The sequence below is a fragment of the Ovis canadensis genome, chromosome 2 (genome assembly GCF_042477335.2).
Source record: "Ovis canadensis isolate MfBH-ARS-UI-01 breed Bighorn chromosome 2, ARS-UI_OviCan_v2, whole genome shotgun sequence".
NCBI lineage: Eukaryota > Metazoa > Chordata > Mammalia > Artiodactyla > Bovidae > Ovis > Ovis canadensis.
This window is the reverse complement of record NC_091246.1, coordinates 84,421,776-84,449,228: the sequence shown is the minus strand read 5'-3', so window position 1 is coordinate 84,449,228 and position 27,453 is coordinate 84,421,776. Positions and strand designations below refer to the sequence as shown.

Here is a 27,453-nt window from a genome sequence, read left to right as displayed (position 1 = left end):
CTTTTGGAGATGTGGGAACAATTAAATCAGTCTAATTTGACATGCTATTTTAGAATTCATGAAACAGGCATTCTCTTCCCACTATGGCCTATTTATCCATTGACGCTGCAGTTGGTCTTTTAACACACTATTGTTGGAATAAAATTGCACAAAAGCAGCTGTTAAAATTTGTAATGCCACTGAAAAATTAGATTGTTAGATTATTTTGGCATGTTAATTTTTATGTTGTTTTATTTATACTAATACTAATGTGGCATTGGAAAGGTCTAAAAATTATAGTCAATTTCTTGTGATCTAGGTCACTTAACTATTTTAAAGAAAAAAAACTTTTACAAAAGGGATTGTGGGCATTTGGTTATCAGTCACAGAGTTCCAATGTTTTTGAAATATTTGTGTTAACATTTGATAGGCAGAATAAAGATGAAGGAAAGAAGCCAGAAGTTAAGAAAGTGGAGAAGAAGCGAGGTTAGTTATTTCACTTTCTAAGATGTATAATGTTATACACAGGAAGTTTTACAGAAACTTAATTGTATACATGTTGAAATCAGTCATTTGATATTCTTATTGTACAAGTACACATTTTAATTCCCTAATGGATTCTGTTATGTTTTGCACTTTTTAAGTATCATCAGGTGAACTTGCAGAGGTGGTCATGTTTATTATTTTACTGCTCCTTATATGAAGTCAGATTTATTTTATTGTAACACTGCCTAAAGGAAGATGTTTCCCCATTTCTGACAAATCTGGTTTCAGATGGATATTTTAGTTTTGGTTAAATATGTAAGGGAGAGGCAGGTCCTAAAGGATTGAGAAGGAGTTAGTGGATGCAGACCACTTATTTTAGAGACATGCAGCGACTCAGTGATTCTTTGCTTGTATAATGAATATTGGTTTCCTAAACTAAAGACTTAAAATGGCAGATAATTTCTTAATGATGTAAGCAGATTACTAAGAACATTTTTTAAAAATTACCACTTCTTTCCATTATACTTTGCTTTAGATTATACAAAAATACTGGTTTTGGAAAACTTATTTACTGTGTTTCACATTTTAATTTATAGAAACATCAATGGATTCTCGACTTCAAAGGATACATGCTGAAATTAAAAATTCACTCAAAATTGATAATCTTGTAAGTGTTTAATACCTCATTTAAAAATACAGTGCTGCTTTTGTAGCTTAATGTTTTTTTCTAACATGGTTTGATAAGTATGTAAATTTGAGATAACAGAATGTTACTGGCTATTTTGTATGCCTTGTTTGAGATTTTGAAAGTAATCTCTGGATTCTATGGGTTGTGGTAATTAACAGTTATGAAATTACTGTTTTGTCATGAAGGATGTCAACAGATGTATTGAGGCTTTGGATGAACTGGCTTCACTTCAGGTCACAATGCAACAAGCTCAAAAACACACAGAGATGATTACAACACTGAAAAAAGTAAGTGATCTTTAGTTATGCAGATTTTAAAAATTTGCTCATTATCACCACTTTGTTAAATAACATTCAGAAATCAATTAGGCAAATTCTGAGCTTATCTTTTGTTTTCTCAGATACGGCGATTCAAAGTTAGTCAGGTTATCATGGAAAAGTCTACAATGTTGTATAACAAGTTTAAGAACATGTTTTTGGTTGGTGAAGGAGATTCTGTGATCACACAAGTGCTGAACAAATCTCTTGCCGAACAAAGACAGCATGAGGAAGCAAATAAAACCAAAGATCAAGGGAAGAAAGGGCCAAACAAAAAGCTAGAAAAGGAACAAACAGGTATGTGGTAATAGTCTGTTGGAATTACTTTTTAAAAATGGCTTTGATATTTAATCTTACTAATGCCTTAACCTATAGTAGATGATGGGAGTCCCAAAAGAACTTAGCAGAGTCTGCTCAATCTTAGCTAAACTTTTATCAAGTTTAAATTACTAGTAGTTATTTAGTAGTAGTTACTATTAGTAGTAGTTGCTATTGGTTTCATTTAAATTAGGGAAAATTTCTAACCTACACAAAAGTCAGGAGAAATGAACTTCCTGAGTCAGCTTCAGCAGCTATTAACGTATGATCACTGGTCTTTTATTATATCTCCCAAGTTTTTCAGTGACACTCCTGAAGATTATTTTGAAGCAAATTCCTATGCCATTTCAGTCATAAACATTTTAAGGTGTATATATGAGTGAAGCTTGAAATAGAACCTGTAGTACAGGTTTGCATGTACTCCAGGAATACTGTGGGTTCGGTTTCAGACTGCTGTAATAAAGTGAGTCACATGGCATACAGATTTGTTTACCTTATACTAAAGTCTTAGTCTGTCTAAAGTGTGCAGTAGGGTTATGTCTATAGAAATGACATACCTTATTTTCAGAATGTTTAAAAAATGTTACAGCAAGTGAGCCTTTCATGAATTATAGCAACATCCAAGGCATCACTATATGAATATAATAAAATATAATAAATGTCTAAAGTGTGAAATACTGTGGCAATTACCAAAATGTGACACAGAAACAGAGTGAGTGACTGCTGTTGGGAAAACGGTGCTGATAAACATGCTTGATGCAGGCTTGCCATAAACACTGAATTTGTAAAATGCAAATGCAGGATCTACAAAGCACCGCAAAGTGAAGCACAATAAACCGAAGTGTGCCTGCACCATTGGGAGCGTCCCTGATTCCATGGTACTAAACATGTTGCCAGCAGCTCCCTAACAGAGAAAAACTGTTCAAAACGAGTTGGATTTTCTTAACTCATTTACTAGGGAATGATAATGATAACAAACCAGAGGTTTGATAATGAAGTAGTATTTACAGGGAAGCCCTCATCATTTTCTAAGTTAGTAAGAAGACAAAATCATGTTAACTATTTTGCCACCTTCTGTTCTTAAATACAAAATTTTACTGTGATTTGCATAGCTTTTTCTAACAACTGGAATAAATCACAATGCTCTAAAGAGTTGTACCACCCTTTAGTAACTTCCTGACAACAGTAACAAATGGAATAATCAGATTAGTAGTCTGTTGTTTTGTGGATATAGATAGTAACCCTGTTTCTTACTGTGCCTTGTCTACCCAAAGGATTACAATGCAATATCACATAAAATACACTATTAGGAACTTTGGGGCTATGTTTAGTTCTTGAATTTGGGTCTTCCTAATCCTTAAGATGTCCTCACAGTTCTAACAGTTTTCCCACTGGTATCTTTGTAAAGGTTCAAAGACTCTAAATGGAGGATCAGATGCTCAAGACAGTAATCAACCACAACACAATGGAGACAGCAATGAAGAAAGCAAAGACAACCACGAGGCCAGCAGTAAGAAAAAGTGAGGACATATTTTAGTGCGTTGTAATGTTTTAATTTTTAGATCACATTGCTGATCCAAGATCGTTTGTGTAAGGGATTATATTTTCACGACTCACTTACTGAATTCAGGAGTCAAGACATCAAAATGGCCAAATTATAAAGAAACTTTACTTAAAACCAATATGTCATTGTATTCAAGAGAATAGAGCTAATCCTATTAAAAAAAATAACTATTCCTTGAACTCGTTCCATTGATAACACCTGTACTAATGACTCATGTCCACACTTGACTTTTGACAGAATAATGCAGAAATAGAATCATAGGTTATGTTCCCATGCTAAGATAACTAGATATGGAACCATAGTTACCTAAATCTTGATTAGTCCACTGTACATTTCAAGGATTTAGAACCAAGCATCCTTTCTAATTTTGAAATCAAGGAAATCTTTCTCTTCTGAAGATTTATAATATGTTGGTACCATAGATACATTTTTCATGTTCTTTAAAGAGAACTCATTTTAAAGCTAGAAATGACTGAAAAGGGCCTGGGCCATGATGCTTCCCTTTAGTTATTTTGCTTGATCTGCATATTACTTTGGGAAGAAAATACAACATACTAAAATAAAATTTACAACAGAAAATAATTAACATTTTAAAAAACATAATGCACATATGTAGTATCTTTTTTTTCTCCTGAGGAACAAAAGCCCCCTAATCCCAGTTGTCACACCTTTTTTTCCCCTTTTTCTTTAGGCCATCCAGTGAAGAGAGAGAGACTGAAATATCTCTGAAGGATTCTACACTAGATAACTAGGTTGACATACCTGGAATATAAAGAACATTTGAGAAGTTTGTAATGGTTTTCATTTGAAATATTTAGACTGCTGAAAGTTTTAAATTTTTATAAACATAGGTTTTGATGTTTAAAACTTGTTTTGAGGGAGAAATCTCCTTATCTTTGTTTAAAAGTGACTAAACATTGCTAATTGTACTTGTGCAGTGTTAACAGCTTCATTATACAGTGAATGTGAGGGGGCGTTCATTTAGGAAGTGTTAAACTGCTTTTCCAGACATCGGTTGTAGTATATTTTCAGTTAGTGTGTGTATGTTAATGTGTAATTGATAGTAGAAAAAAGTTACATTTTTTAAAACTGCTACTTGTATAAACCTTTTCCTCTTTTCCCAGATACTGTGGGTTTTGTGCATAGTTTTTACAAAAATTGGATTTACCAGACTGTCTTTTCACTGTTGTGGGTTTTGTAGAAGTTAAGCATTTTTATGGTTGATAAAATGTTACTTCTATACAGGTACTCACTCCTTCCTTTCTCTTATCAAAAGTTGACTTTAATCTCAATCTACCTTGTGCTACATTACCCTACTGCTTTGTAATAATGTGCAGTCTGTATGCCTTTTTGTATGACAACTAGATACCCAACTGACATTGAACTGACAATTCTACAAGGTGCAAAACTCATGTTAACTTCTGAAGGTAATTTAGTTTTGTGGCTGAGAATTCAGTGAAAGTCACATGTGAGTTTCCTGCAGTAAGCAGGAGTGTATGAAGGAATGAATCTGGCTTTTAGGGTTCAACCATTTAAGATCCTTTATAGGCAGTAGTAGCTGAAACTGAGAACTACATGATAAAAGTTTATTTTTGAGAAATGTCTCGAGTTTCTGAAATTTTTTAAAAGTCCCACTCATTAAAGAAGTCGTTAAATATTTTTTTAATTGGAAAAATGCAATCCATAATGCTTTTTGCAGTAAATAAAAAAAAAAATACTATCTAAGGAAACAAACCTATTTGAAAACATGACTATGAGAAGGGAATTTTTATTTCTAATGCATACATGTGACAGGATTGCAAAAAGTTAGTTACTCTGAGGCAGTAGACAAAAGTAAAGGAATAGTCTGTATTTTCATGTATATGGACTAAATCACAGTGAACAAAGGTTAACACAGAATTTTAAGAACAACTTTAACAAACAGGATTTCTAAGATATTTTGAATACTAGGTCAGTTGGTGGTTTGCAGTAGCTTAAAAGATGCTTCTCATGTTTGGAAACTAGGAATACGGGAAAAAGGCTTAAATACCAGTGTTTGCATGTGACATGCATTGTATGCTTTGACCTCTCAGTAATTTTTTTCATCTTTAGATGAAAACTTGGAATCATTTCAGTAATTGGAGTCTTGCTTTTGAGAGGCCTTACAATGGAACTAGGACCCACTGTTCTGAGGGAACTCTGGCTATTATACCTGTTTGGTCCTTACACAATTTAAACTTGGACAAATTTATTCTAGTTAAGCCATAAGTGTCAACATGTAAACTTGTTTTGATTAAAGAATTTTTCTATCAAACTTCACTAGTAAATTACTTCTTTCCCATATAAAAAAAGTGAGATGGAATTCTGGATTTGCTTCCAAGAGAGTATAACGTGGTCATAGAAACTGTACTGTTTGGGGACACAGGTTACTAAAACGTAAGCTCAAAATGACAAAAATTAAGGAAATGCCCTTTAGTGACCCAAGGGATCTACACAGTTTTACCAAGAAACCATAGACGACTGAAATTCTGGAGATAACATTGTCATTCTGAAACTTTATGTCTGATACATTGCTCTAGGCAGTTGATTTATGTAGTGTTAAAAACACAGTTGCCTTCTCTTTAGTCTCTCTTTAAGAAAATTTTTTCATTTTTATCTGATTGACAGATAGACCATTCTCAGAACTCTTAAGGAAGTCATATGAACAATTACCAATTTTCAGGAGCACTGGCTCAATTTAAATTTGTTTTTGGTCAAAACTCCACAGCTGAATAAGTCTGGAAGAGATGTTTTAAATGAGATAGCTGGTGCCCCCAACCAAGCATGTATTTTTAAATGTATAAGCAGTATCTATTTTGTGCCTTTTTTTTTTTAAACCACCAGGTAACATTTAAAAATAAGTTTACAAAGAGTAAGTTATGCAGTGACCTAGCAGAATCCATTGTTGCATGTTTTCTTAGCTGCTTTAGCAAAATTTCAGATGTATCCAAACTGGAGATGCTGAACACGCTATATGTGTAAACAGCTTGACTAGAATACCTTAAGCCTCATATTTCCTAGTATATCCTGTGACTTCCAAATAGTAGGATAAGAGTTTACCCACTTTGCTGATGCACTGATTATAGCATACCCACACACACTTACCTGGTTAAAGATGTCAAGATGAGGTGTGCCATCTAATCCTAAGGCCTTCACTAACACAACTTATTTTGTCCCACTGGCCAGAGAAAGGATCTACTGGAAATAAAGTCATAGTTATATTAGGCAGAAAGGTGTTTATAATTTGTTTATAATTATTCATAATCTGCGTAATTTTGTAACCTTAGAAATGATAAAAACACTGCAATTTGATCAGGAGAAAGGTCAAATAATCTTTAAAGGATACTGAGCCTAAAATAATTCAGTATCTAGAATTATTCTGGATAATAATTTTGTGCATGTCCGTCCACTACTATATAAAAATTGATTTATTTCTAACAGGATATTAATTAATAGGTTCATGACATTTCATATCTGCCTTCTTCATTAGATAAAATGTTATATGTAGTTTAACAGTTATGTGTTTAATACTGAATTTTACAGCTATGAAATCCCTGATTTGAGGCATCTTTTATACCTACTTCAAAATTAGTAGTTTCAACATGAACTTAGGTGGGAGACATGTATAATTGATATGCAGCACATTGGCAAGTTCAAAGACAATACTGCTACTTTTCCTCTAGATCTCATTAGGAAATGAAGATAGGTATCTCAGCCTTTGTAACTTTGGTGGGGATGTTAACTTAAAGAACCACAGAGTAATAATCTCAGTAAATAACAAAACAGGAATTTTAACAGCAGTATAACGTTTTAACTGACATTCTAATTTCTCTGCCAGTAAAATGAGTTGATTGGTACAACAGATACATTAATGCTGCTTTAAGACAATACACTTTCTGGAATTTGCTGTTTTGAGAATATGAAATCATGAAAATAAAAGTAAAGAGACCCTTTTAGAATGCAGTTTAAAAATAAAGGAAGCAAAAATTCATTTTTACCTGTGGAACTTTTAAGAAATTAGATAAATCTCAGGTTTTCCAGCAGGATTTTCAGTTTGTTCAAATTGAACCTCATTGGAAACATTGGAGTAAACATTTAGGCAATAGTAGCAGCCATGAAGGGACCTCTTAAGTTGCTTATGCTGATTTTCTGGTGTACTGACTGAGCCAGTGAATACAACCACTGGAAACAGGTGACAGGTCTTCTACATACCACAGTTGACTTCACTGATTTAAGTGGCATTTAAGTCCATAAAACATTTTATTGTTAACTTTTTTAAACAAATGTCTTACAGGCTTCATCAGTTTTTTATTTATATGGTAAATGTTCTCAGCCATCCAGGGAAAGTGGAATTCAGCTGAATATAAATATAACCTAGGAGAGAGAAGGTGAAATTTAAGTACATTTTAAAACATTTGAAATGTTTAAAAATTTAATTCTGCTTAATACTTTTCCAGCAGAGTATTAATTAAATTTTCCACCAAAAAAGATTTCCAGAGTATTTCAATAAAATAAGTAGCTATAATTTTCTCTGATGGATCTAGACCTTTCTCAAAATTATCAAAGTTGTCCTCTGGCTCCAAATGAGAATTGGTAACTAGACGATCATAACAAAGGTACCAGAAGAATGAAGAGCTGGGCTCTTCATTCATGAGGAAAAACAGTTGTTTTCTTTTTGCATATAGAATACTGGGTATTATTGCTAGACAATAGCGATGCAGAGCCAGCAATCCATGGGATCTTGATTTCCCATGTCCACTCAATGGTTATGTTATATACAATCTATTTTTTAAAATTATAAAAATATTAAAACTGTCACACGTTTTAAACTTAATAGCATTTGTGATTCTAAAAAGTTCTCGTCAAGAAATGAAGCTTCAATTTAAGTGTTACTTCTATGAAGTTACGAGTATATACCCAAGCTCTTTATACATTCATTATTCATGTAGTGAGAGTCTTGAAGTGTTTAGTTAACATTATAAGAGTTCAGTGTAAAATTACACAATAGCTCTTCTGAATACTGTATTTATTAAGTACTTTTATTCTTAATCTCTCCATTTTTATTACAGATATTTGAAGGATATTTACCTTGGAAGCCTCATGGTACAAGGTGTAGCTCTCATATTCTTCAAAGAATTTTCAAAACACTTCCATCACTTGATGTATCTTTAGGAAAATTTTGCTAATGGTAGATGAGCAAAAACCCTTCTGGACAAAGCAAATAGGCAAAGTACAGACTGGGAGAAAACCAGAATACTTATGTCTGACAAAGGATTTGTCCTACAACTCAGTAGACAACTCACTTAAAAATGGGCAAGAAACTATATTTTGGAATAAATATTAATTTAATTCAAACATTTAAATACATTCAGACTGCTTAAGAAGATCTGTGATTTGAACTTTTTGCAGGGATGACAACTTTAGCCAGTTGTTTTTGGTGGATCCTGTCCCTCGTTGGCATTTCTTGGAAGTAAAGTAACCAAGTTATTTCACAGGGGTATACTTCTGGATATTAATTAAAGGTTCCAGGATCAACATAGGGATAAGCGAGGAATTCCCCCAGTTTGTTGCCTTCTGCATCATAGTGGAGCATTCGGAAGCAAACATCACAAAAGAAACACGGGTCCTGTGGTGCGAAACTGTCATTGTTCGTCACCCATCTGTAGTTAAAAAAGATGTTACATCATTACAATCAACTTTTTCATGCTTTAATGTGCTGCAGTATGTATAGGTAACATTCCCACTATTGCCTTATTCTATCTTATTTATACAGTTTAATCCTTCATATAAATAATATTGTATACACATATAGGTACAGACATAACACTACCAGTATTCTACAAGGCAAAAAGGACAACTTTTCTCTGAAAGATTTCTCCTTAAAGGTAAGTAGAAAAGAATATAAATCCATATTTGAAAGTATCATATGCTTGAACGACACATACTTAGCCTTCAAACATAACCTAGAGTTTAGGATAAAATGTTAATATACAGAGGGTATGCAGATAGGAATATGGCTAATTATTAGTCAACTGAGATTTTGTTTTTTAACAAGGATGTCACGTTAAGTGAAAACGATATTTTTCAGTCTGTCTGAATTGTGCATCTCATGGAATGTTTTGACATTCCGATTGCCATTTTGATCTGATAACTGATTTATTGTGTTTTTCTATTGATCATTTAGAAAAGCATGTTGTGGTGGGGAACCCAAAACACACTAATGACGCTAAACTCTTCCCTTTTCCTCTGGATGGTTTTATGAGTGATTCACAGTTAAACATCTAAAGATGCAAAACCACAAATCTGTATAAAACCATATTTTGACCTCATTAAAATAAAAATGAGATGAAGTGTTATTTTTGTCATGGAGACAATGTGGATGAAGCCATTTTGGAAACTGCTGACAAGAGGCAGAAAGAGAACCTGGCTCCCTGATGACAGCATCCAGCATAAGTTATCAACCGAACTATAAAGTCTGACCTAGTCCCTAGACTTCTATTATACATAATTCAATTGGTTATTATTTAAAAACACAGCTGTAGCTTAAACTGATTTGTACTACTATTTGTGGTGCTTTCTAACTAGATAAAACTCTATATTATTTATATACCAAAGTATAAGTCCTCAATTCAAAACAGAAAAACAAATACCAAAAATTGAAAGTGTTTCACTATTGAAAACCAGTACTTCCCAAGGGAGAAAGTAGAATCACTTACCGAGCTGTGAACATTTTACAAACAAAACATTTTCTGGTCCAGAGCCAATGTTTCTTGATGATAAGGGGATAAAGTGTCTTATCCAGGCAGTCATCATGATGCACAAGCCTTTTGTACATGAAAAAATAAATGATGTGCAAATTTTTGTGATCTGTAATACATCCTTACCTCAAAATGAACAATACAGTAGGTATATTTTCAATTTTGTTGTGTTCCGTAAAAACACTTTCTCCAAAAGACATTTGGGGTTAAACACTTTTCTTTTCTGTGAAATTTCCCAAATCTCTTTAGGGCCATGTACACTGTGACTCTTGCAACGGAAATGTAGGCAGCACTACCTGGGTGAATTTCTTCAAATCTGTGCTTTGTTTACTTAGTACTCTATGGAATACAGTTTGAGAAAGTGTACTCAGTGCTACAGATTAATTGGTTCTGAATTACAAACATGGCTCTTTTTAATTAAAAAAAAAACTCCTTTACTGAAAATCCAAATCTGGCTTTGGTATATAATGTGAATTGGTAGGATTTTAGTTTTAGGTATCAGAATTAAGAAATTTTAAAAAATAGAAAGTCAGTTTCACCACTCATCAGCTAAGTAGGTTTGGATAAATCCTTAACCATGCTGGACCCCCGCAATTCTTCATTTGAAAAATGAAGGGCATGTACAACAGTATTCTAAAAACCCCTTAAGAATTACAAAATTTTTTTTTCCTCCGGTAACAAAGGGTAGCACTATATTAACTTCGCCATCAGAAAATGATTTGTTCAGTAGTTAAGTCGTGTCTGACTCTCTGTAACCCCATGGACTGCAGCATGTCCTTCCAAGATGAAGGCTTCCATGTCCTTCATCAGGAAATGATTAATAAACTTGACAGCTTACCAACTATTAAACTATGGGATAGCAATGAATGATTAAATCCTCCTCTAAGATAAAAATTACTTATGAAAGGCGCACAGTTGTGTCCAACTCTTTTGTGATCCCATGGACTGTACAGTCCATGGAATCCTCCAGGCCAGAATACTGGAGCCTTTCCCTTCTCCAGGGGATCTTCCCAGCCCAGGAATCGAACCAGGGCATCCTGTATTGCAGGTGGATTCTTTACCAACTGAGGGAAGAATTACTTGTAGTTAATTAAATTAAAAAACTCCCTAGGAAAGTCCTACATAGCAAATGTTTAGTAAGTGAAGATTGCTCTAAGTTGCCTTGAATTTTAGGAATGATGCTGTACAGCCTACACTATGAGAAATGTAAGGACACTTAGATCATCAGAGAAAAGTGGACTGTCTTCCATCTCATGCTTATTCTGAGGTATATTACCCCTCATCTGAGTGAAGAGTAAGCAGAACAGCTTATATAAAACTTAGAAAAGAAATACATTATCAAAGAAATATATAATTTTAAGTCCTATAAATCTATGAGGTTTATGAGCACTTCTGGCTCTTCAGCAATTCTTCCTAAGAGGCCAACTGTTTGCCATTCATTTAACTGCCTCTTTTTAAAACAGCTTTTCAACGGAACTACTAAACTTTGGTTAAATAGATATTTAATGTTTAAATTATGACTAATGAATTATAGGTTTATTTTCTCATGTAACACTTGTTTTCTAGCTACTAATTCTCTCATGTTTGTATTTCCTTATTAGGTTTCAGTGTACCTCTCAGTAATTCAGTTCCTTATTTGCTGACAGAATGGGATCGTGCTCTTCACATGGGCCACACACCAGTGGGAGGTCTAGCAGTCTTGGGACATGCCTCCTGAGTCCTCGGGTCCAGCTCCCCAGTCTCTGGACTAAGCTGTTTTCTAGGTCTGCTCTACAGCTATCATTCTGAGAGTTCCTTTTATGTCTTTATCCTGCTTTGCATTCCATGTTTTCCTTTTTCAAGGTTTACTCTGTGTGTGAAGTATTTTACACAAAGTACATTCCTGAGAATGAGGGCATGGGAAGTAAATTTTTGGAGACTGGTCACTAAAACCAAAAAATAAGAAAAAGTAGAGGCAGGGAAAGCCATCAGCATGAGTCATTGCTCCATAAGAACATCTTCACTGTCTCTCAGAAGAAATCAAACCAAGACCAAGGATCAAGCAGAGCTTATTCCTATACTATGGCAATCCTTCATAAACAGGTTTCCTAATAAGGAAATGAAAAGCTTTATTCATTAGAGATACCAGCTACACAGACTTTATAATCCCAAACTCTCAGACTACTTAAGTCCTTCCCACTCTAAATCTTTATCAAAGCACTAATTCTTCATATTTGTCAAACATTAGAATTATTCTTCTCTTCCTCCAGTTCCCTTTTATTTCCTTCAGATTCTGGCAAAAAGAAAAGAAACCCAGAAATACACGTGCAAAGCAAAGGGTCTATATGAAATACAAAATGGATGGTTACTACTTGAATAATAGCTGTCCAATACACAAATGAAGATATAATAGAGTATTTACAGATTTCTAACCCCTAAATACTTTCATAGCAAAAATCTAGCCTGTATTATATTTGTCTTTATAATGGCACTGTGATAAAATATAATTTTTAGTATTTCTTAATGGAGGAGGGGGCCCATGGAGATTCACATAAGTCATACACTGTCTTTGGGCAGAAGAGGAGCTTCAGTTATCTTTCTGGATTTTTGGCATATTCTACCATTTCAAATAGGGTTTCCCTGGTAGCTCAGATGGTAAAGAATTTGACTGCAATGCAGGAGACCTGGGTTTGATCCCTGGGTCAAGAAGATTCCCTCAAGAAGGGATCTTCTTCAGATATCCAATATGGGGGTTCTCCAGAGAACCCACTCCAATATTCTTGGAGAATTCTATGGACAGACCGTGGCGTTAGAGTTGGACCATTTCAAATGGCTCACTGGTCAAATAGTATTTATTACAGATTTTCTAAAAGACAAGATGCAGATGCAGAGTTGGTCATTGTAGAAAAAGCAAACATTTTTGCTGCTCCTGAGTCAAGCTGCAGTGATCATTTCTTTCATTCCTCTTATGGTTTTCTACTGTGAAATATAACAGGACAAATGTTCTGAGTGCTACCACTTACCTTATGTCAGTAATGACAACAACGTGTTCACAGTCTCCCTGGTGACAGTATAAGTAAGGAAAACCCACTTTAATATACAAATCATTAAAGGTGAAGTCTTCCATCTTAGCAGTCTGAAACTTTCCATAGCCTCTATCATGTGACTCTGACCACTCAATGATGGTTCTGAGGAAGAAAAAGGCAAGGATGTATCATTGCTCTGAACAGTTTGCAATGGCAGTATTTCACAAAAGCGCTCACCCAAATTACCATCTTGAGGCGAAAATCAGAGTGGTTGATACATGTTGCCAAGTAGGAAGGAACTCTGAATTTTTCTGTATCCATGAGAGCAGCAGTTCACAAAGTAAGGTCCTGAAACCCCCAGAGAGGTTGATGTGGTCAAAAATCTCTTTGCAGTAATCCTAAAATGTTATTTGCCCTTTCAACTGTTTTTCTCTCATAAATACCAGTTTTCAGGAGGCCAAATGATATGTAATCACTTAAGATTGAATGGAAAATGTATAACATCACTCTTCTGTTTGGAAAAGGGTTTTTTTTTTTTTTTCCATAAAAATATAATTAATGGTAACTGTAACTGGACTATTTAATGATGATGACTCTTTTTGAAGTTCTCGCTGCACTGGGTCTTCAGTGCTACCCAGGCTTTCTCTGGTTGGAGAGAGCAGGGGCTACTCTCTAGTAGGGTGTGGGCTTCTCATTTTGGTGGCTTCTCATGTTGCAGAGCATGGGTTCTAGGGCACGTGGGCTCAGCAGTTGCAGCATTTGGACTCCACAGTGCAGGCTCACTAGCTGTGGCACACGGGCTTAGTTGCCCTGTAGCATGTGGGATCTTCCCAGACCAGGGATTGAACTGGTGTCCCCTGCATTGCAAGGCAGATTCTTAACCACTGGAACACCAGGGAAGCCCAGATTATTTAAATTAGTTAATACTTTAAAATATTTCTTAGCTTTGATTTCTAGTATGGTGAATATTTACAGCTATAACCCACATAAAAGCTCTTTGGAGTCAATTATTTACAGTATGAAGGAGTGTGGAGACCAAGTTTTGAGAACTGCTACATTAGAATATAGATACAAGTGGTTATAATGAAAGAGAATGAAAGTTTATATAAACACTCAGAAAAACTATACATACATACATACTCTAGTTGTCAGGACATCAGTAATAAAAGTATCGTAATACTTTTATATAGATAGCATGATGTCAGACATAGATTTTTCATGTTATATACATAAACAACTTATATATATCCAGTCCCCTAGGAAAAAGAATATTTACTACCACCTAAATATGAAGAACAGATTAATAAAGTGTTGAAGTAGAATTTACTTTTTTTTCCAGATGTTATCTATAAGACTCAACACGATAAACTATAATTTCTGAAACAGTAGATAATGTTTTTTTTTAAAAAAGGTTTAGATAGCTGGCAAAGATCTTGAAATAATATCTGTATGTCTTTGGTAAAAACAATTTTTTTACAGTGCTAAAAATTTGATTAACTTACTATAACCTAGGCCAACTGGATGAAACAACTTTGAAAATATTTTAAAAATTTGAGAGAGACTTTTTAATCTGAAAACTAGTAAAACAATCTAACAAAATGATTGCTTGGCAAAGATCCTTAACACACCAATAATAGGACTTGTGAAGATAACCCTATTTTGATGAGAAATAGCAAAGACTTTGAGATTTTTGCAAACTATACCTGCTCAAATCTCTGCACTCAGGGTATCTTTTATCATTATAAAATGTTCCTTCAAAATAAAAGAAGGCTGATTTGTATAGGTCCTAAAAGAAAACAGATGGTATTGAGAAAAAATTCAGTATTACCCATCATAAAATTGCTCTAAGTATTAATTCCAAATTTGTATGTCATAAAATCACACTAGTACGTTTTACAGTAATTTCATGCACCTTCACAGAATATGCTCAGTTCATTAATATTTAACAGGAACCTCCTATGTGATAAGGTATTATCTTGGTCACCAGGGATAAAGACACAGATACAATCCTTGCTACTATTTTCAATTCTTTCCTACTGCTGTTTTAATCTCTAGGTTTGATTTAAATTTGTATGTTGTCCTGAGATTCATGAAAGGAACCCAATTAAAAATGTGTCAGTATTATTTTATGATATGCATACACAGCAGTGACAATTATTTTAGATACCAGAACTGAAAACTAAACAAAAGTCACCTCGCTGATGTCTCCCCAGTGATAATGACATGATCAAGGAATTATGTTATCCTTTTTTGTATTTTCAAATAACTTGTAGGCAAGCAGAATGTGAATATCTATTCTTTCTGAAGCAACCTTGCCCAAAGTACCATAGAACCCTCAGGTTTCAACTTTCACACTACCACCCTTTGTTATCGGGGCAGTGGTCTCAATTGTGACCATCTAACAGAATCACAAAAATACCAAAGACGTCTCACCTCAGATCCATTCACTGAAAATGTCTGAGGATTTGGCTCAGGCCCTAGTATTTTCCCAACCCCCTCAGGAGAGTCATATGTGCAGGCAACTCTGGGAATCACTGTTAGGCTTGTCCTTCACCATTTGCATGGAATTACATGCCTGGGTGAGGGTCAGAAGAGGGTCTTTTCCCTTAACCTACACTTACTGCTCAGACCTCAGTTTCCTCACCTGTACAATGAGAATATCTGTCATGCACGCTATCTTATAGGACTGTGTTGAGAATCAAAAGCAGTTTAGGAACTTAATAGAAGTTATGTAAGCTTCAGGCACTGAAAGATATTACGCTAAGATGGCCTAATTTCTCTCCTACTTCGTTGAGGATTTGATTTTTCTCTCATTTTTCTTCATTCCCCTATTTACAGCTCACCTGGCACTGGTGTCAGATACCCTTCTAAGACTGGCTGCACTGTTTCTTCTCAGACTATTCAATCTCCTGACTTTCCGTTTCCTCATGTAAAATCTGAGTAAAGCCAACACCTTCTTCCCATGTGGTTGCAGAGATAAAAGGATATAATATAATGCCATGCCTGCCTACTATCACACAAAATCCACCACTTACCATACTTCTAAACCCTCAAAGAGGTAAGTAAGCTACGATCCAAAATAAAGATTCTGAAAGAATCACTACTGCCTTATTTCGGAAACAAAACAAAATTTAGTATACATAACATATAGAACTTCACATTAAGTGATTCAGGCAACTTAAAACCTTTGGTCTAATTATTAATTAGAAAAGGAAGTCTAAAAGAACAAAAATCTTTTCCTTATATTATTACATAAATGGATAGGTGGGAGTAATCTCAATAAGAGTTAACTTTCATTTCTAATGGTAACCAGAGATCTAACTAGTTTCCCTATTTTGTCAGCTAGTTTAAGCCAAACAAGTTCCAAGGGAGGACATTACCAACTGATATGGAAAAATTAGTGCCAAGAAGTCACTTTCACTATTAAATCTAAGGTAACCTAAAGATCTATCAAAGTAACTATGGATAACCAGTATGATCATTTAACAAAGTCGTTATTTATATGCCATTTTAGGTATCTAATAGTCATTTATTCTCTTGCTGACATTCAAGTCTGGAACATCAGAACCTCAAGAACATTCCTAAGATCTGCTAGGAGGAAAATGGTAATGGGTGAAAGAAATGTCAGATAAGCTTGGGTAGGAAGGGTTTTACAACTTAAATTTATGTTACCTTTCTTCCTATACCAAGGCTTTACTTATAATAAAGAACAATAATATATGCATAAAGTACTGTTAGAAGTATTGTCTAAAAGTATCCTCTTTGTTGTTGTTTAGTCACTAAGTTATGTCTGACTCTTTGCAACCCCACAGACTGTAGCCCACCAGGCGCCTCTCTCCATGGGATTTCCCAGGCAAGAATACTGGAGTGGGTTGCCATTTCCTCCAGTGGCTCTCCCTGACCAGGTTTTTGATTGGGTCATTAATTTTTCTGGAATTAAGCTGCAGGAGCTGCTTGTACGTTTTTGAGATTAACTCTTTGTCAGCTGCTTTATTTGCTATTATTTTCTCCTATTCTGAAGGCTGTCTTTTCACCTTGCTTAAAGTTTCCTTCGTTGTGCAAAAGCTTTTAAGTTTAATTAGGTCCCATTTGTTTATTTTTGCTTTTATTTCCATTAACCTGAGAGGTGGGTCATAGAGAATCCTGCTGTGATTTATGGCAGAGTGTTTTGCCTATGTTCTCCTCTAGGAGTTTTATAGTTTCTGGTCTTACATTTAGATCTTTAATCCATTTTGAGTTTATTTTTGTGTAAGGTGTTAGAAAGTGTTCTAGTTTCATTCTTTTCCAAGTGGTTGACCAGTTTTCCCAGCACCACTTGTTAAAGAGATTGTCTTTTCTCCATTGTATATTCTTGCCTCCTTTGTCAAAGATAAGGTGTCCATAGGTGCGTGGATTTATCTCTGGGCTTTCTATTTTCTTCCATTGATCTATATTTCTGTCTGTGTGCCAGTACCATACTGTTTTGATGACTGTGGCTTTGTATTAGAGACTGAAGTCAGGCAGGTTGATTCCTCCAGTTCCATTCTTCTTTCTCAAGATTGCTTTGGCTATTCGAGCTTTTTTGTATTTCCATACAAATTGTGAAATTATTTGTTCTAGTTCTGTGGAAAATACCGTTGGCAGCTTGATAGGGATTGCATTGAATCTATAGATTGCTTTGGGTAGTACACTCATTTTTACTATATTAATTCTTCCGATCCACAAGCATGGTATATTTCTCCATCTATCTGTGTCATCTTTGATTTCTTTCATCAGTGTTTTATAGTTTTATATATATATATATATATAGGTCTTTTGCTTTTTTAGGTAGACATATTCCTAAGTATTTTAGTCTTTTCATTGCAATGGTGAATGGAATTGTTTCCTTAATTTCTCTTTCTGCTTTCTCATTGTTAGTGTATAGGAATGTAAGGGATTTCTGCGTGTTGATTCTATATCCTGCAACTTTACTCTATTCATTGATTAGCTCTAGTAATTTTCTGGTGGTGACTTTAGGGTTTTCTATGTAGAGGATCATGTCATCTAAAAACAGTGAGAGTTTTACTTCTTCTTTTCCAATCTGTATTCCTTTTATTTCTTTTTCTTTGATTGCTATGGCTAAAACTTCCAAAACTATCTTGAATAGTAGTGGTGAGAGTGGGCACCCTTGTCTTGTTCCTGATTTTAGGGGAAATGCTTTCAATTTTTCACAATTGAGGATAATGTTTGCTGTGGGTTTATCATATATGGCTTTTATTATGTTGAAGTATGTTCCCTCTATGCCTGCTTTCTGGAGGGTTTTTATCATAAATGGATGTTGAATTTTGTCAAAGGCTTTCTCTGCATCTACTGAGATAATCATATGGTTTTTATCTTTCCATTTGTTAATGTGGTGTATCACACTGATTCATTTGTGGATATTAAAGAATCCTTGCATCCCTGGGATAAAGCCCACTTGGTCATGATATATGATCTTTTTAATATTATGTTTAATATGTTGTTGGATTCTGTTTGCTAGAATTTTGTTAAGGATTTTTGCTTCTATGTTCATCAGTGATATTGGCCTGTAGTTTTCTTTTTTTGTGGCATCTTTGTCTGGTTTTGGTATTAGGGTGATGGTGGCCTCATAGAATGAGTTTGGAAGTTTACCTTCCTCTGCAATTTTCTGGAAGAGTTTGAGTAAGATAGGTGTTAGCTCTTCTCTACGTTTTTGGTAGAGTTCAGCTGTGAAGCTCTCTGGTCCTGGGCTTTTGTTTGCTGGAAGATTTCTGATTACAGTTTTTATTTCTGTGCTTGTGATGAGTCTGTTAAGATTTTCTATTTATTCTTGGTCAGTTTTGGAAAGTTGTACTTTTCTAAGAATTTGTCCGTTTCTTCCAAGTTGTCCATTTTATTGGCATATAGTTGCTGATAGTAGCCTCTTATGACCCTTTGTATTTCTGTGTTATCTGTTGTGATTTCTCCATTTTCATTTCTAATTTTGTTGATCTGATTCTTCTTCCTTTGTTTCTTGATGAGTGTGGCGAATGGTTTATCTATTTTATTTATATTCTCAAAGAACCAGCTTTTAGCTTTGTTGATTTTTTGCTATGGTCTCTTTTGTTTCTTTTGCATTTATTTCTGCCCCAATTTTTATGATTTCTTTCCTTTGAACCCTGGGGTTCTTCATTTCTTCCTCTTCTAGTCGCTTTGGGTATACACATATTTTACAAATTACCTCATTCCTGAAGTACTAGAGTCTAAAACAAACATTAGCAAAGCACATTACATTTTAGACATGGCTTTTAAAAAAGATTTAAATACCCTGGCCCAGTTCTTCTAGTCCTCTCACACACCAAATTGCTCAAGGAAAGTATTTTATTTAAGTCCTGCTTATTGACTGGAATAAAGATTCTTATTTTCTCAGCTACAAGACCTGCAAGTAAATAATTTATTCCATGATTAGCAGTAGAATACATGCCAAACATCTCCCTGTTAAAGAAAATCATTATAATGTAAGGACTTTTTTCAGTTTGTTAGGTGTGACAATGGCATGGGGTAAACAGATGAAATAATTCTGGCAAAATGCTGAGAACTGTTGAAGGTGGATAATGGGTACATAAGGGCTCATTATACTATTCTCTCTTTTTTTTTTTTTTAACTTTTTATTTTATATGAGAGTATAGCCAATTAACAATATTGTGAGTTTCAGGTGAATAGCGAATGGACTCGGCCATACATATATGCCTGTCTTTTTTGTGTGTGTATTTAGAATTTTCCAAGGGAAAACTTTACAGTAAAAAAATCATAAAATACAAATGTTAATCGATGAAATAAAAATTTTTCCACAGATCAAACAACTATTAGCATCAGGAAAATTTCACTTAATTATATGAGTTCACCTTTCTAAAAGCATAGTTGGAGAAGAAGGAGACAAATGAAACAGGTCCCTGAACAGGCAAAGATTCCACAAAGTGCATGTACTAGAATCTTGCCCTTAACCAGCACAGCTCAAGTTTTCGTGCAGTGCTTGTTCACCAAATAAACAAAAGGATAGGGGAAAGATGTCTAAAGCCAGGCATGGTGCCAACACGGCAAAGAACAAACACGGCGCTTTGAAGGCAAGTTGACAATGGTCTGAATCTAGCCTCCACCACTCCTTACCCAACAGGGTTAACTTAGGACAATATTCTGACCACCTTTTTCCTACCTGTAAAATGGTGATATTCTTTCCAAAGATACTGAACTATCAACTAGTATATTATACAGCTGGCACATGATAAGTGCTAAATGATAAGAGGATATTATTTTAATACATGGAAGAGGGAGAAACAATGTAAAAGTAGATGTGTAAATAGTTAAAAATAGGACTATGGGTCATTTAGTTCCCTGGTTAGAAAGCTGCTGAAGGCATGAGTGCTGATGTGCAAACACAATAAACTAAACAAGTCTGGTTAAAAACACTCTCCAGGGTTCCTGGAGCTAAGACTGATTCCCAGATCTGACTCACAGCTTTGAGCAGTTATCACATGGATGAAATAAGGAGGGTGAATTCATATTTTTCTTATTAAACTGAGCTTATAAACTTATAGCTATACCTTGTTTTTTTCTCATAGTGTAGAGAAACTTTGCATAAGATTGCTTCTCCTTGAAAAGAAACGATAAACCTTCTATTTCCTAGTGTGCATACAGACTCGAGATTCCACTTGTTTCTCTTTAGTGTTTACCTTCAAAAGCACCAAGCTGACAAACCTGAAGAACCCCAGTATCTTATAACCATTTTCAATGTAACTCAGAAAGTATGCTGCTCTCCATGCCAGTCACCAAAAAGATTGGAACACAGCCAGTCTTGTGGGGCAGACAAACGTATCAAATAGTATCGCGTATTATTACAAAGCATCAGAATCGATACATGAGACGTGCCAGAGTGGCAAACAGAGGACCTTCAAGAAGAATCTCGTAAGTGAGAGCAAGGGCTTCCCACCCATGTTCAAATACTCTGAGTGTGGTATGGTATGCTTGAGGAAGATAAAGTCACTGTGGCTGAAGCCTAAGGTATAAAAGGAGGGGGCTGAATAGTATAGAAAGTTAACTTGAGAAACATCTTCACAAAAGGCCTTACTTGTCAGCCTAAGGAGCCTGGACTACAGACAGTGGAGAACCACTGAGATGTTTGGATTGGAGAATCACAGGATCAATTTTTTAAACATTTTATTCTCTTAGAGCGGTTTTAGGTTTACAATAAAATAGGAAGGTAGAGGTTTCCCATGTAGCCCTTGCCCCCACACACATGCATGGCCTGCCTGCATTAACAACACCACTCACCAGAATGGTACATTTGTTACCAAGGATAAACCTACACCAACACATCACAATCACCCAGTGTCCACAGAGTTCCCTCTTGGTGTTTGATTTGTTTTTAAAAGACATCTTAAGTGGCATGGATAGGATATAGAGTAATGAGTTCAAGACTAAATGTTGAGCTTGAGGTATTCTGGTTTGTTTATTTATTCAACAAGGACTTGACCACTTCCTCTGTGCCACACATCATGACAGAAATACACCTCTGTATTCCTAAATTCCTCTGTATTCCTAAAACAAAGACCTTACCCTCGTGGTTCAAGAGAAGACAGACAAACATATAACTTAACATTAGGTAGTGTTATTAGCAAGTCTGGGGAAGAGAGGGAAAGATCTCTTTGTCAAGGCAACATCAGAAACATGAGGAAATGAGGGAGTGAGCCATCTGAATACCCGGGTCAATAACAATACCTAAGGTGAGGAAACAAGAGAAACAAAGGCTCTGACCAGGACCCTGCTTAGCATATATGAGAAAGAGCAAGAATGGCTCATGGTGTGAAGGCAACAAGTGACAAAGAGGGTGTTAGGATATAAAGTCCAGAGGCAGCCAGAACCACAGAAAGGACTTTGTATTTTATTCTAGATATAAGAGGAAGCCTCTATAGACTTTCGAGTTGAAAAGCAACAGGGTCTGCCTGATACTTTAGAGTATCATCCTGGCTTGGTGTAAAGGATAAACAGAAGTGTGAAAGGGAGCAGCGGGAATCGTCACTAGGCTACTCCACAGTTCAAGCAAGAGATGATGGTGGTTTTTCAGTCTGCTGCCTGTGAAGCAGATACACGGGCAGATAATAAACATAACTTGAAAGCAGAGCCAAAGTGCTTGCTGACACCTTCCATGTGGGATGAAAAGGAGGCAAAGATGATTCCAAGGTTGTTGGTTCAAGTAACCAGGTGTAGAATGAGCATATTTACTGAGCTGGAAACACTGGGCAAGGTACAGATTTGAGGAGAAGAGAGAACTAGAGTCTGTTTCTGGACATACTAGGTTTAAAGTGGCTATTAGACGTTCAGTAATGGTCAAGGAGGCAACTGGAAAAAATAAATCTGGAGTTTGGAGATACTGAGATTGGAGATAACAAATCTGGACTAGGAATCTGGACAAGTTCACCTTGATTCAAAGGGCTTAGTAACATTCACCAGTTAGGAGGATCAGAAGCATCCAGCAGAGGAGTAAAAAAGTCAGTCGGACAGGCAGAAAATGAGGCGGGTGTAATGTCTTAAAAGCCAAGTTAAGACAGTGGTTCAAGGAAGAAGGAATATTTACTTGTGTCATGTGCTGATGAGAGATCAAGTAAGATGAGAAATGAATCTGTGGCAACAACAATGAAGTGATTTTGGTGGAGTGGTGATGAACAAGAGTGCGTGTAGGACAAAGGGGAGAGAAAAAGAGAAGCAATGAGCTGAGGCACTATTAATAATTCATAATTCCTGAGTCAGTTTAATCAGAAGAAAATAGAAAAATGAGATGGTAGCCAGAGGAAGATACACGGTAAGAGAAGGTCTGTTAGGATAGGAGATAGTACAGTCTATTTACGTACTGATGGGACAGGCAACAGAAGGGAAAAGCTGATGATGCAGGGAAAAGGGATAGTACAAGAACAAAGTCCTTGGTTATACAGTGGGGTTGGAATCTAGCAGACACCTGGGTGGCTTTGATAGCAGCAGTTTTAATCCGACCAGTGTAACAGGTGGGAAGGAGAATGCACAGGCAGATGGGTAAATGTGGGAGAGAGAGATGACAGAAAATTCTCTTCTGATAACTTATTTTCTCAGTGAAATAAACAGCAGCTGAAGGGGAGTGATGAGGAAAAGATGTTGGCAGTTTCAGAAGGAACAAAACAGCTACCTTGAAAAATGGAAGGGTGTATCAAGTATAGAGAGGTGGTAAAAATGCCACGGAGCACTGAGGCTAAGTGAGAATGTCCAGTAGACACTTAAAAAGAAAGAGTTTGGAAACCAAGAGAGAAAGAGATTCATAAAGACTGGAGTATACTTAAAACCATCAAAATTAAAACTGGGGGGAAAGCCCAAGAGATGAATTTAGAATAAGAAATAAGATGAGACCTCAGTTATAACGGCATTTATGTGGCTGATGATAAAGGAACAAGCCAAAAAAAGAGATTTTGATGGTTCACGTCCAAACTCTATTGGACATACTAATTGTTCCAAACAGCTTTTTAGTGACCTACAGGAGATGCTATCCCCCTTAAATATGCCAGTAAATCTGAGGTCCTCTGCCAGACTTGTACCAGCTAATAGAATTGGGTCAAGCTTGCTCTGTGATGAAATTCAGAAGGATCCAGGCCCTACTACATTACTGAGTAAGCAATCCCTTCTGAAAACTGTGGGTGGCCCGTCTGCGTTTCTATCCTGTTTCAGTGAGTATGTCCTTTTGAGAGCAGCACCCTGGGAAGTACCAGCAAGGCCCAATGTCACAGGGTATTGCCCCTGTTTGCTTCTGTCCGTGGGTTGAAAGGTTCTTCTGTGGGCAGTGATGCTCTTGGGTGGACTCCAACCCTCTGCTAGGGTCAGTTATGACAGACAAACTCATACAGAGTTTGAAAGGAGAGTGAACAGCAAATTCCAATGCTACAGTGAGGTCAAGTTGTATGCACATGGAAAAGAGACCTATTGGTTGGTACTGTGCCCTTAGAAAGAAGAATGTACAAAGAATGGTTGAGAAATAAATGGGAGATGAAATCAAAACCAAATATAGCCTCATCTTTGAAAAGGTCTTTATGATAAAAAGAAGGAATAAGCTTGATGGAATGGCACAGAAGAGGGCATTTACTAGAATGCTACGAGCCTGTAATCCTATTTCCTTAGCTTATGATTATTATTTCCTCCTGTTCTATGATGGTTAGAAATTTTAAAAATCACCTTACTTTGCTGATGTTCTCAGGAGCCTGGTCAGGAGTGTTGCTGAATTCCCCACCAATCTGGAGGTCACTGACACAGCAAATGGAATCCCTCAGTTCCGTGAGCTTTTGACTGCCCAATACCAGCATTGTTTGGTAGGGCTTGTGTTCTTTGTGCTACGAGTCAGACAGTAAATAAATCAGTGTTCACTTAGAGACAAAGCAATTCAACTATAAATCATCTCATGACCAGATCTAAATTAAATTACTGGTTATCTTAAGTTATAACCATAATATGCTGTCCTGAGTTTTCTTAGATTCTGCATTTGTCTACTCAGCACTGATCTTTCAAAAATATTTCTTCATTTTATTTATTTATTTGGCTGTGTTGGGTCTTAGCTGCAGCATGTCGGCTCTTCACTGTGACTGACGTGGGATCATTCATTGTGACGCAAGGCTTCTCTCTAGATGTGGCTTGTGGGCTAAGCAGCCCCACAGCATGTGGGATCCTAGCTACCTGACGAGGGACTGAACCCATGTCCCCTGCACTGGAACGCAGACTCTTCATCACTGGGAAGTCCCAGCATCTATTAATTATAGGTCCAAACTAACTGTCTGTTATTTACCTCTCCCCTGTGATCCAGAGCCCATACTCTGAAACCATCTCTAGCCAATTCTTATTATACCAAGTCATTATTTCTCCTCTGTCCTACATCAAACCACAGCCAGGTACCAGACAGCTAGGACAGCCCCACAGCCCAGAGCCCACAGGAATTATTCAAGCTAGCCAGTCCCAAACTGCTTACTCCGCTCTGCCTTGCCTTTCCTGTGGAAACCAGTAATGCCTGTGGCCTGTGCTCTCCCCTTGCCTCCTGACTGATCCTGGTACTTCCCCTTTGGTGCTGCATGACGTGGCATACTCTTCGCCCCAGGAAATGCAAATAATGAAAATCTTTCAGTGACACTGGTCTCTAGAGCTGTCACTCAGTCACCCCCATAAATTAAAATCCTATGAGTACAACAGACACTTGGTGCTGTGTTGCTTACATTTGCCCAAAATTCACATGCTGGAATCCTAAGGCCCAGTGTACTGATGTCAGGAGGTGGGCCTTTGAGGGTGATTGGGTCATGAGGGTGGACCCCCTCATGAATGGGATTAGTGCCTTTATAAAAAGGATGTGACCTGGGAGAGGGTGCTCACCAGATGCTGGCACCCTGATCTTAGCCTTCCAGCCTCCAGAACTGTGAAAAACAAGTTTCTGTTGCCTATAAGCCACCCAGTTTGTGCTATTTTGTTATAGCAGCCAGAATGGACTAATACACCTGGCAATAAAACTTTTTTTAGTTTAAGTGAAAATTTATAACCAAGTTGCTACTAAAGTGACATTAATATGAAGAGTCTTAGGAATATAATTTCACTGACTTTTAAATTGTCCTGAAAGCTACCTCACTGAAATCAAGGAATCTATACACTACCCACGTTTGGTTTTATTAGTTTTGTTTTGCTTCGTTTTCTTTGATTGATAATTTAGGATCTTAATAAAACAGGGTATTAGATTGGTGCAAAAGTAATTGCAGTTTTTACACTGTTGAAATTTGTTTGATGTTGGAATATACTCTTAAATAAATGTGGTTATGTTATACATCACTTTATTGCACATTTCTTTTTTTGCTAATGACTTATTACCTGCTGTTATTTTATATTTGTTTTAGACTATGGAAATGATGTTAGACAAAAGCAAATTTGAGTGATTCTCTAATTTGAGTTCAAAATGGGTTGTAAAGCAACAGAGACAACTTGAAACATCAAGAATGCATTTGGCCCAGGAACTGCTAACAGATTAACAGTGCAGTGCACAACTTCAAGAAGTTTTGCAAAGGAGACGAGAACCATGAAGATGAGGAGCGTGGTGGACAGCCACCAAAGTTGACAAAAACCAGTTGAGGGTTATCAACGAAGCTGATCCTCTTACAACTACACAAGTTTCCTAAGAACTCAATGTCAACCATTCTACAGCTATTCCTCATTTGAAGCAAATTGGAAAGGTGAAAAAGGTAAAAAAGTAAGTGGGTGCCTCATGGGCTGACTGAAAATCAAAAAACCCTTCTTTATGAAGTGTTGTCGTCCTTATTCTATACAACAACAAACCACTCCTTGATGGAATTGTGATTTGCGACAAAAAGTGGATTTTATATGAGAACTGGCGACAACCAGCTAAGTGGCTGGACCAAGATGAAACTCCAAAGAACTTCCCAAAGCAAACGTGCACCAAAAAACCGTCACGGTCACTGGTGTCCTGCTGCTGGTCTGACCACTACAGCTTTCGGAATCCCAGTGAAACCATTTCATCGGAGAAGTACTCTCAGCAGATAGATGAGATGCAACTGCAACGCTGGCAGCCAGCACTGGTCAACAGAAAGGGCCCAGTTTTTACACACGACAATGCCTGACTACCCGTCGCACAACCAGTGCTTCACAAGCTGAAAGAACTGGGCCACAAGCTTTCTCTCACCTGCTGTATTCACCTGACTACCACTGACTAGCGCTTCTTTAAGCACCTTGACAACGTCTTAAAGGGAAAATGCTTCCACAACCAGCAGGAGGGGGAAAATGCTTTCCAAGAGTTCATCAAATCCTGCATCTGAAGCGTGGATTTCTATGCTACAGGAATAAAAAAACTTATTTCTCATTGGCAAGATGTGTTGATTGTAATGTTTCCTATTTTGATTAATAAAGATATGTTTGAACCTAATTATAACGATTTAAAATTCACAGTCTGAAACCACAATTATTTTTGTACCAATTTAATAATTAGTGCTAACTATACCACAGATGATTCATAAAAGTTTATTCATAAGTGCAATTTATGTACAGCAATATTTCAATGAAATCTTATTGAAGTTTATGATACATCTATTTGGGAAATTAAGAATATATTAACTGTGATAGAGCTCTTTTTACTAGAGATTCCTAAGAAATTCCTGGATACCCTTGAACTGCTAACTTTCTGTATTTTCATCTAAGAAGAGCTGTCCTTAGCTAGTTCAATAACTTCCCAAGAATTCTGAATTGGTGAAAACAAAACAAAACCCTCCTTAACCAGTTTTTCTACCAAAAAAAAAAAAAAACCCCTCAAGAA

The 27,453-nt window shown here is 36.2% G+C and overlaps 2 protein-coding genes and 1 long non-coding RNA gene across 6 annotated transcripts in view; 2 read left to right on the top strand and 1 right to left on the bottom strand.

The window, feature by feature from the left end:
* PSIP1 (PC4 and SRSF1 interacting protein 1) overlaps positions 1–5,645 on the top strand; it is a 39,553-nt gene extending 33,908 nt beyond the window's left edge. The window contains exons 11-16 of the mRNA XM_069576608.1: positions 410–465; positions 1,062–1,132; positions 1,339–1,440; positions 1,554–1,767; positions 3,197–3,308; positions 4,044–5,645. Of these exons, the coding sequence (XP_069432709.1) occupies positions 410–465; positions 1,062–1,132; positions 1,339–1,440; positions 1,554–1,767; positions 3,197–3,308; positions 4,044–4,104 (616 nt within the window). The 3' untranslated portion in view covers positions 4,105–5,645. The remainder of the gene's footprint in view (positions 1–409; positions 466–1,061; positions 1,133–1,338; positions 1,441–1,553; positions 1,768–3,196; positions 3,309–4,043) is intronic.
* A 2,933-nt stretch (positions 5,646–8,578) lies between these two features.
* Positions 8,579–27,066, top strand: LOC138433617 (uncharacterized). Of its 2 annotated transcripts, none has more exons than XR_011254377.1 (3): positions 8,579–11,891; positions 15,972–16,191; positions 26,027–27,066. It is a non-coding gene; the product is annotated as an uncharacterized lncRNA (long non-coding RNA). The 2 variants fall into 2 exon arrangements; XR_011254378.1 differs by lacking the exon at positions 26,027–27,066 and adding an exon at positions 20,812–22,916 and having other exon boundaries at positions 9,080–11,891.
* The window catches only part of SNAPC3 (small nuclear RNA activating complex polypeptide 3), a 37,155-nt gene continuing 18,398 nt past the window's right edge, over positions 8,697–27,453 (bottom strand). The window contains exons 5-9 of one of the 3 annotated variants that reach the window (XM_069576614.1): positions 24,341–24,490; positions 14,837–14,919; positions 13,131–13,295; positions 10,087–10,194; positions 8,697–9,030 (exon numbers count right to left, since the gene is read on the bottom strand). In XM_069576614.1, coding sequence (XP_069432715.1) covers positions 8,883–9,030; positions 10,087–10,194; positions 13,131–13,295; positions 14,837–14,919; positions 24,341–24,490 — 654 coding nt within the window. In that variant the 3' untranslated portion in view covers positions 8,697–8,882. Of the gene's footprint in view, positions 9,031–10,086; positions 10,195–13,130; positions 13,296–14,836; positions 14,920–24,335; positions 24,491–27,453 lie in introns of all 3 variants that reach the window. The other 2 variants (XM_069576615.1, XM_069576616.1) reach the window with 2 other exon arrangements.